Below are 10,776 nucleotides of genomic sequence, written 5' to 3' on the forward strand. Positions count from 1 at the left end.
AAAAACTCGAAATATGGGGGAAACAGCTAGCTTAATTTTGTCCGTGGCAACAAAAACACCTACCAGCTCAGTCACATCCTTGTTCGCAAAAACACAGGTTGGAGTTTTATTGGCAGCTAGGTGGGTATAATAACTTCCAGAAATCATGTTGCCAACAAGTGGTTACCAGGCAACCTTTGCATAAATCAGGAAGCTACTACCACAAACAAGATGGAGCGTGTTGATTAGCGAGGTTTAGAGTTGCTGATAGATTTTGTTAACTTTGAGATCTAAACAAACTACTTTTCCTGTGTTTACAGCGTTAAGTTAAGCTAATTAGCTCCTAGCTAAAGTTGTATATTGAAAAGATGGAGATGAGAGGTCTGATTTTCCCATCTAATTATCAGCAAGAAAACCAATGAAAAGCACCTTTAAGCTTGGTCAAAGACTATGTGTGTGTATCACTAAGGCTCTGTTGTCTCAATGGCAGTTATTCTAAAGGTCACTTGAGACTGGCTTCAAATAAGAGTCAGTGTTTGTACAGCACCAATTGAAATACACAAAATTAAGAGAGTAAATAATTTAATAATAATAATGTCTATGGCTTAATATAAAAAATTTAGGGTTTTTTTTGTCTCCATGAGTAATCTTCTTTCACTTCTTTTAAATGAAATATATGATATCACACAGCTTGCTGTGCAATACCAGCAGCCGGTCCAAAAACTTTGTGTTTTAGTTTTAATGAGTGGATTTATTTATTGGAGTGACTTTTAGCATTAATTAGCCTATGACTTGCTAATTAAGCTTACTAGCATTAGATAATAGCAGTACTGCAGGCTTTTATCTATATATGGTCACTCAAGGGTGCAAAAAAGACTATTTAAGTTTCAAAGTAGTGGTTCAAATAACAAGGAATGACATCATGATAGCCACATCTATCTTTTATATACAAGCTATGATTAGGTCAAACCTGCCAACTGAAAGAAGCTTCAAAGTGTTTTGACTTTAAATATTTTCAAATATTTTATTTTCATAGTTTTTATTTTCTACATTTAAATTCTGCTTATTCACATATTTTATCACATCAAACCTGTTAGCATTTCAAAACTAAACCTGACTGCTTTGTATGATGTCACAAAACATGTCATTAAACATGTTGTGCAGACTTTAAAATCCAAACATGAGTGCATCTTCAGTAAATATTGCTTTTTTTTTTTTAAATCCCTTTATTTAGTTCGTTTTACTCCAGATGTGTGTTGTGTCTTTACATAAATTTCTTTTTATATTATGCCAGCATATAGTTACAACTTGACGTTTTTTGGCCCAAAAATGTCTTCATAATGAATAAAATTCATTCACTGACATAGACGATGTTTTAACATACTGCATTTGGTAACGATTTAAACACACTGTGTTAGAGTTTACAGTGTACTGCAGTGATGTCTGACAGAAAGGGTTAAAAATTGAGCCTAGTAGCATTCTTTAGTGTGAGGAGCAGTCTGCAACTCTCCCCGATCTAATCCACTTCCTCCCCAGGAAATGGAGAAGGCGGATTTCTGCCCACACTGCAATTTCCTCCCTCATTCTTTTTCTTTCTGTCTTTTTTTCCCCTCTCCTCCTCCGCTCTCTCCTCCTCCTCCTCCTCCTTCTTCTTCTCGCTCTTCCTTCCCTCTTCACCCCTCCTCCCCCCCCCGTCAGAATAAATCTCCCTCTGAGTGCGGGGGTTAATGGATGACTTGTTTTCCAGCACGTGTGTTTATATAGCAAGGAAGAGAAAGGACGAGCAGAGGTGTTTTAGACCTTGTGAGCCGTGACAAAGACGTGTGGCTGGCTGTCTGAGAGAGGAGAGTGGATCCCCTTTAGCAGCAGACATAAACTAAACACTGCAGAAGAAAAAAATGAAAGACGACCTGCAGATGTCTGAGTCTGCGTGAGCAACTGTGCTTGACATCTGATTAAAACAGAGTTCGACTTCCACATGTCTGCGGATGTGAAGTGACCCATCAGTTTACTCGACAGGAAACCCAATGCGGACCTGTTGAGCGTTCTTCCTTTTTCTGCAACAATACAAAAGAGGAAGTGGGCTGAGGGAATTTCCTGTGCATCTCATCCAGCTTCAGCCTGACACCCAGCCTAACGCCCCGCCAAGAGTCCTGAACTTCACACCGGCTAGAGAAAAACTAACTGGTTAAATATTGACATGTGCACCAATGAAGCAATTCAGGGTTAGTCTTTGAACTGTTAGCCTATCTCTTGGCACAGCTCCAACCCCGCCCCCTCTATGATTGGGTAAGCAATGAATGAGCAGATGCAACCAAACTCTAGTCCAGTAAAACTGTGAATGTCACCCAGTTGCTTCACCAAGTTGTTCCCAAATATATTTCATCAGACTTTCTCCTTTGCTGGTTCAACTAAAGCCGGCTAGTCACTTTCACCTTGCCCTTCACGTCACGGCTCTGGAAAGACTAGGCTGCGTCAATGCTGACCATGAAAGGTAGATGGAAGCTCTTCAACTGGTTTCAACTGATACGAACAGAGAAGGAAAGACACCCAAATGATTTTTTAAAAATTAATGCTTCCACAAAAAAGCCGCCTGACTCATATCTCACAAATATGTTCACATTCAGTCTACTTTACATTTAAAGCATCACAATAAATGCAAAGTCTTACAATCAGAAAAAAACTGAAGAGAAAAACTTTTTTTCAAATAACAGAATCCTGCTTTTCCTGTTTTGAATTGTGACTGAGTCATCCACGATACTGCACGACATGTCCATGTCAAAATGTTCTGATATCCGTTTTCTATTTGTGTCAAAATAACCTTTCCTCACCATTCAGTGATACAGTGATAAATGCTGATAAAGGGTGTCCAGAGACCACGAGAGCCATCTGCAGTGGCTGTCAGCATGTTAGTACTGTGGCTCAAACCGGACCCACCGTCACCTCAGAAACACACCTTTAGAGTTTCAGGACTGTATCCTGCATACTTGCAGTCTGGAAGCTTAATTGCTACAACCGAATGATGTAGTCCAAGTTATTCTTTTTAGATTAGTTCCCAGTCTGCTCTGAAGGACACGTGTTTAACAGTGACCCCGGGCTACAGCCAGTGTTTCAGGGCTTACTGTTTAACTCATATTCAGACTAAGACTTACAATTTTGTGACAAGAAACTGTTTATATTCTACGATGAGATAAATGATGATCAGATTAAAGAAACTGTTTTTTTAGATTAGCATTTCTGCCTTTGCAGCCAAAGCACACTCTGATACGGCTGATCAATACTGCTGGATACAAACAGAAGCAGAAACAGAATGTTCTGGTACCAAAAACCTTCTATGCTGCCTATTTTGATTAGCAATAATCAAAATTATAAGAAATGCAAGTTTGCCAACATTACACACAACAAGTTTCAGGGTATAGAAACATAACATAACCATAGAGCTAGCAAAGTTAAGTTACAGAAGTTTTCTTTCAACAACCTCATTTTAAGTTATTGAATGACACCTTTTGCACACGTGCTCATACACTGCGGGAGAACTAGCATCGGCCAAATCAATAATGATAACATCATTATTAATAACTGAACATTGTGTATCTTGTACAACTCAGAGATCGGCTAAGTATTGGCATAAATGCAACAAAGCTAACTTGAACGTGAAAGACTAGCTGGCTAACTGCCCCCTGTGATATAATGTTAGCTAGTGTTACTTATCTTACTTGCTAACACAGGAAAACTTCCTGATATCCAGCATACCATCTATAAAGCTAGCTAACCAAAGGTTTGTAATCCCTTTATAGAGATGTCTTATATGTCTAATCTCCTCATTTTAAAGTAGTAGATTGGCCACCTGTAAGCGTGCACAGTTTTTTAAGATAATTAAATAACTAAATGTTTTCATATTAGTAAACACTTTATCCTTAAGCCACTTGGTGACCAAGGACTTATTTGGATGTTGCGTTTAAAGATGTTTAAGAAATCATCTAATTGAATGATCGGGGAACATGTAAAGTAAGGATCTTGTGTATTGAACAGACTTAATTTAAACATGGTTCCTTGTATTGTATGTTCTCTGGTCCATATTGTCTGTAGCTGTTATTGCAGTGCAGAAGGTCAGTCAGCTGTGCTCCAGTGGAAGCATGTGTTATTAAAAGCCTGACCCCAGATCTGCTTCAATGCCTCCCGGCTAAGAGACACAGCATGACCAGCTCAGCACTCATGCAGTGATAATAGCGAGTGTGCTGCCCTGACTGGATGTGATGAGTTTTAACTATTTTTATTTATTCATGTCCTCACTTTGATAGTCCATTACTTCTGCTTGCTGACCTAAACTCTCCGATGCCATCACCTCCAGAAGTTAAAACTGTGTCAGCAGGAGAGAGAGAGAGAAAAAAGCTCACCTTGACAAGGGATTTTTGAACAAATTATGAGGACAACTTCAGATCTGGTTTCCCAGATCATCACTTAGGACCAAGCGGAAACATTTCCAGAGCAAGATACCAAAAACACTGACAAAAATCAATCTGTCCTGTTCAAATGACCGGCTGATCGATGCATGTGGGAGTGACTGGTCATCCTTTTGTGTGTGTGTGTGTGTGTGTGTGTGTGTGTGTGTGTAAGCAAGAGAGTGTGACTCACGCAGGTGCGCAGGCAGCCTGGCAGGCTCGTCCTCCATTCGGCTGGCTGGCCTCGCGGCGGGAGCATGGACGGGGGAGGAAGTAGAGTTTGGCAGCGGGTTCGCGGAAGGACTGAAAGAGCTCCTCTCCTGCTATGAATAGACACAGAGACACAAAGCATGGCTCACAAAGCTCTGCGATGCACCGGCCCTGAACCCAAACAGCACCACGCCGACTCGCCTCACCTCGCCGTGCACCCACACTAACGGCTAGCCTCGGTACACAGAGGAGACTGTGCGCCTGATAAACTGATGCTCTGGCCAGTTGAGCTGTGAAGTCACTTTCTGGACATCCAAATACCCAGAATGCCATGCATGCTTTAGGACATGTGTTGCACTGGACTGAGTTATGGTCCTAAACTAAGCAATACACTGACGGACAAGATGTTGACCACAGACTCTCCTGCTCTTGGTTGTCAACGACCACAGTGGATTTACATCAGAAATCATGTTTTCTGTTTAAAGACAAACTGACTAATCTATGTGGTTTTTCATGGATTAAAGATTCAGAAACAGTTAAAAATGGCACATATTTGAACAATGACAGCTTTTTGGATTTTAAAAGCATCATCTTGAAATTGTCCAGTATAAACAGCATTTCTGGTTTTCATTTTTACTTCATGAGTCAAAATGCGAGCATTACTTTCATTGCTGGACTAATCTAGAAAAGAATGAATCATATCAACACGGTAGAGCAATAAAGTTATGTTGAAATGCATGACTTTAACATCATGCATTTGGAGTTTTCGCTGTTTGCAAGGAAACAATCCTTTTCAGTGATTTCTGGGAATTTAGACACTCTACACATAAATATCTTTAGATAATAATCAGGACATAATTAACACAATTGTTAGTCAGCGTCCTTGTATGGACGTGCAAGCAAATTCTGTGTATTTGCTTTGTTTTCTTTCAGATGGTTCACTGTGGTTTGCAAAAGCTTTAAAATGACATAATAACAAAATGATGTCTTATTTCCTTTCAACACAAAAATCCTTTTCATGGTTAGTCAGTACATAGGTGAGACTTTCAAAGATCTGAATAACATGAACTATCGCCTAAGAATTTCTCAGTCAATAGTCAGGCAACAATGGGAGTTTTTCACTGGTTTCTGTTGCTTGAATGTAAAGATTTTGTGCATTTTTATGAGAAATCTACAAGGTTTGAACTCTGTAAATCACACTGCTTTGATTGTATTAATACCACTGTGCAACATTAAACGGTTAAAGCAGCTGTATTCTCCACGATGCTCTGACGTTTTAAGACACTCAGCCCTGCTACTGTTTATGGCGTGCATCGAACGCAGGCTAAAAGTATGAGGTTTTCCAGTTAACTGTAATTTTCTGTTGACTGGTTTCCTTTCCTGCAAAGCATGATTCCACCTTGGTTTCTTGAGGAAATGAAGCTCAGGGTTTTTTTTTAGTTAGTTTTTTTTTTTGTTTTTGTTTTTCTTGCCGTTTCACCTTCCAACCTGTTGTCACCACCCAGCTACTTCGAGACCTGCACAACAACTACATGTACCAGGAATTTCCTGTGGAACCCCAGCAATAATCTTCCAGTCTTCTATTTCCTCGTCTCAGAGGCAGAAGGCCTTTCTCTTGACATTCAGCTGTCTAAAAATTCAGCTGCCTGCGTCTTCACACAGCTTTGCCTGGGTCTGTGAAAACGCGACCTCTGGGACCAACGGAAAGTGATTTGCGACAGAGCCGAAGGTGAGGGGGAGTCGTCCTCTCTCGCTCTGACGGTAAAAGTTCTCAGAGGGAAGTTCTGATCATTCCTCAGCAATCGTGCCCTGACATCAGACTCAGTAATGAGCAGACATCCCTCACAAACAAAACATTGTTTTTCGTTTTCAGTTACTGGACAGTGCGCATTGCTTTGAGCTATTTCAGTCTGACCTTGGCACCTCAAATAATATTTCTATTATTACATGTCCCAGTTACAGTGATAGACTTGGATTTTTGACTAATGTCCAAAAATAAAAGCACAAAGCCAGTTTTAGTGTGACAAAAACAATAATCGGATCAAAAAATTGTTGCAGGTTAATCAGCTATTTTTAGCATTCAGTCTCTGCTGATCAATATTGTCTCCTTGTCTTCATGCTGCAACCGTGTATCATCTTCATTAATGATTAATCGATGGATCACACAGATCACAACATGCTCTTGGAAAGCACAAAGTGGGTTTAAGCTGTTTACACCTAGTATGACCACCGGCTACAAAAGCCAAAATATTAGAGACGCACTGATATATCAGCTGATATTGGCCGCATTCACCAAAACTGATGGCAGTCAATGATATTTACTTTTATTATCAGTTTTACATTATTATGCTGTCGTCAGACATTTAGCCAAAGTCTTTATAGTTCCCTTATTTCTTTTGAATCAATAGCGATATTTGGCGATTTAAAGATTTTTAAAAATGCAGTGTGCCCTCTAGAGGTCACACTACAAAATGTCAACACTCACAACACGTTTCTCATCTTTAAGCTGTGTACAAGCTGTGGGTATTCAAAGTGCAGAATGAATATAAGCTCAACTTTTAGGCGACCAGTAAAAGTAACCATCAGTGAGAACACAGAATACCACGAGTGACTTATAACCTGGTAGTGAATGCATTAAACGCTTACCTAGAAAACTGGAGCCTGGAATGTCCACAAGTAACCAAACGCCAGCTTTAAAGCTATGCGCAATAAGCAAATCACTTCCAGTGCGGACACAGCTTCAATTTTTCTTTTAAATCAGCTGCTTTTAATGCGAATTCCAATAGACCAGCAAATAGCTAACTTAGCCCAGTATAGGCCAACAGATAATTCGGTTGGTATCTAATTTTTTCAGACAATAATTTTATTCCTTTAATTTTATATCCTTTTAAAAAGGATAAATAAAAACAACACAAAACACACAAACAAAAACAGAGTAAACACTGGCCTAGCATCAGTATCGTTTGTTGTTTGCAGTTAGCTAGCTGTGTGTTTGTCGATAAAATAACTGTTCCAAATTTGTGCGAAGGCCTTTAAGACATATAAGTCGCTTTTTATAAATATGTCTCTTCTTATCCCAGGGAATAAAAAACACTTTTTCAATAAATATATAAAATATCGGTATTGGTATCTGTATCTGTCTAAAATGTCACAACTGGTGCACTTTATTAAATGCCTGCATTTGCCTGCAAACAGTTGCTATCAGAAAAAACATTTATTTGCATTGAATCATGTTGCATAATGATGCATGCACCTCTAATGCAGCCTTTGCCTTTTTTATGTATCTGTTTTTGATTAATTCCTCGTCGTTGAAAAAGGGAGGAAAAATCAACCATTCCCCCTCCACCGTACACTGTCTTTAGATGAATAGTTCAGTTCAGCTCTAGAACAAGCGTTTGCTTATCCATTAAATCCTGCTTCAGATGCAGTCCTAACACCCACCTTCAGCTCATATAGTTAAAGGGGGGAAAGCTTTTTTTTTTTTACTGATGCTACAGATACATGCAGGTTGCAACTCGTTCGCCCCCCGATCTCTGCTTACTTTTTTTGGGGGGGGGGGTCGTCGGTAAGTCACACAGTCACACAGTCACGACTTCTTCCAATCATGAGCAGAGTGGAGGCGAACTCAGAGCGTGGAGCCGCGAGCAACAGATGACTAGCAAAACAAACTGAATGGCGCTGTACAGCAGTCTGCGGGAGGTGATACAACCCTGGCGGCTCTATCACACGCAGCGGAGACTCAAACCAAACAGTTGAAATTGTCTCCTGAAGACAAACGAGGGAGCGCGTTAAAAGGGGAGGGTGAGCGGACGGTGTTACCTTGTTCGCAGCGGAGGAGGATTCAGACATTATCTCCAGTCAACTTCTCTCCACTTTTCCGTCGCGCGCTGTTCTTTATCTTCTTTCCTTTCTTATAGAAACCCGCACAGCTGCAGCGCGAGCGGCAGCCCGACTGCTCGGCTTGTGTTTGTGGGAGAAGTTGTTTTTTTCATGTAGCCCGCTTCTTTTCCTTTTTTTTCTTCCTCCTCCTTCCTTTATTTGCTGGCCGGGTCCATAGCGTGGTCGTCGGCGTGAAAACTTCTTTTGTCTGCGTGTGTTTTCCCTTCACATGTCGGCAGCGCGCTGGTTAATAATCCCTTCCTGGAAGAGCGAGACCGAAGAGAGAGAGAGCTCGGCGGACACCACTCTCTCTCTCTCTCGCTTTCTCTCACTCTCTCTCTCTCATTGATCTGGACGTGTGTAAAACGGCGAAATGACGTGAATTCCCAGCATTGAGCCTTGCCCCCTTTTAAAGGGAAACCCAAAGCAGGAAATCGCAGGCAGGTCGCGTTGCTACACACACAACTGCAGGCGAAGAGGCTAAAAAGACAGACTTCTTTTTTTTTAATTTGCCTTTTCTTTTAAATCAAAGCTTAAGGCAAATGCGGTTACACAAAATGCTAAAGCCTCACGCTTTAATTAGGCAGACGCAAAAATGCGAGTGAGCGTAGAAGGAATACATGGATTTAATATGAGATGAATTAGTTCACATTTACTGTAAAATCACTTCTGCTTAACTCATACTTTTTAAATCCCTTGTACGAAAGGTGTGACTGTAGTAATACTATAAGAAACAAACATAAGACTAAAAAGAATTTTAAAGTATTTGTTGTCAAGTGATTCAAAGAACTAGGCCACACCTCACTGGGCTGATTTGGGGGGGGTTATGTTTGCTTTTTTAGCTTTATGAGAAAAAGCATATAGACTGTATGTTGAACACAGACTGTATGTTGAAAATGGACACAGCTACCTCAGAGCTCTGTGTTTGGAAAAAGAGATGAAAAACAGCATTTGTTTGGTTCTAAGCCAAAACAGCATTCTGCCTCTTTTATTTTTGCCTAAAATCATCCCTGCATTCAGTGAGTCACAAATACACAACATTGGTAGCACAGATTAAAAGATTTACGGTTTCGCTACCATTTAAGATCAGTGCTAACTCAGGTTAACTGGAGATTGCTGGTGCTACTCTGACTTGAGGGGGGCTTTCCATATTGAACTCAGAATTTCTAATGTTTTCGGACTACACCATGACCTTAGAACTGAAGAAGCTTCTCGGATGAGAGGTGAAACGTCTTCAAGCAACTTAAAGAAGTCCAGACGCATTTCTTTGCAAGCTCCTTTGACTACGATGACCTGGATGACTGAGAATCTTCACAGACACACCATGATATGTTACGTGGACCGTGTGTTCTACTTGCATTCTTTCCAATGGCCAGCAGGGGGCTACTCCTCTGAACGGATATTTAGAGATTTAAAAATCTAATATGGGTTATGACAATGCAGTTTGAAAACAATCTTGTTTTAGTGTCGTAACTTATTGTGGCTTACTCTTTTACACTCTACTCCCTTGGTTGCAAATTCATACCATTTAGCTCTGAAGTCAGATATTGGAGGGGGTGTGATGTAACACTGAGTTAAGAGCAGTAATAAAGTCAAAAAAGCAAGGAAATGTGTGGCTTATTTAGCAAGTCACAAATGCCTAAGATTAGTGGTGCACTCTTCAAGTATTCCAGCGTTATTAAAGCTTACGTGCACTCCTGTGATCTTATTTTATTAAGTAGGCATTGATGCTGCTTTAACTTTCCTAGATGGAAGTCCGGCTTGAGTGAGCATTCCAGCTGAATGATTCTGTTTTTCAAATGGGACGCACCAACAGAGATCCCCTGCACCGTGACGTCAGTAAACACATTTTTCTGATGCCTTTATGACATTCATTCTGTAAACTATAGTCATTGTTAGAGTCATTAGAGATTCATAGATTTACATTGAAAGGAAGCATAAGTCTAAATCAGTTATCAGGCAGTATCTCTTGCCATTTTCTACACATCTTCCTGCTGAACCCCTATTGGTATAACCGGTTTGTGAGTTTTTTCTACAAATTCTTGGCTGTTGCTCAGTGAAATCTGATGGCGACAAAGAAGTCAAAAAGTGAGTATTGAACCAAACACCTCCATGTGATCGTGAGGCGATTGACTTGGCACCCACTCGCCAACTAGCTGAGTGGTAGTAAAGCTTGAAAAATGCAACACAAACTGGAAACAGAGGATGTGTGCATTCAAAATGTGCAACTTTTACTTAGGTGGCAAATGGTCTCCATTTCTGGTTT

The 10,776-nt window shown here is 40.3% G+C and overlaps 1 protein-coding gene across 2 annotated transcripts in view; it reads right to left on the reverse strand.

The window, feature by feature from the left end:
- etv6 (ETS variant transcription factor 6) overlaps nucleotides 1-8,854 on the reverse strand; it is a 29,028-nt gene extending 20,174 nt beyond the window's left edge. Inside the window, exons 1-2 of one of the 2 annotated variants that reach the window (XM_085437833.1) lie at nucleotides 8,451-8,854; nucleotides 4,615-4,741 (exon numbers count right to left, since the gene is read on the reverse strand). In XM_085437833.1, the coding sequence (XP_085293959.1) occupies nucleotides 4,615-4,741; nucleotides 8,451-8,480 (157 nt within the window). In that variant the 5' untranslated portion in view covers nucleotides 8,481-8,854. Of the gene's footprint in view, nucleotides 1-4,614; nucleotides 4,745-8,450 lie in introns of both variants that reach the window. The other variant, XM_085437832.1, reaches the window with a different exon arrangement.
- Nucleotides 8,855-10,776: the final 1,922 nt, after the last annotated feature.

This window comes from Copadichromis virginalis, linkage group LG17 (assembly GCF_057382275.1).
Source record: "Copadichromis virginalis isolate Kocher_CV1m ecotype Utaka linkage group LG17, C_Virginalis_male_GT1.1, whole genome shotgun sequence".
In the NCBI taxonomy this organism is placed as follows: Eukaryota; Metazoa; Chordata; class Actinopteri; order Cichliformes; family Cichlidae; genus Copadichromis; species Copadichromis virginalis.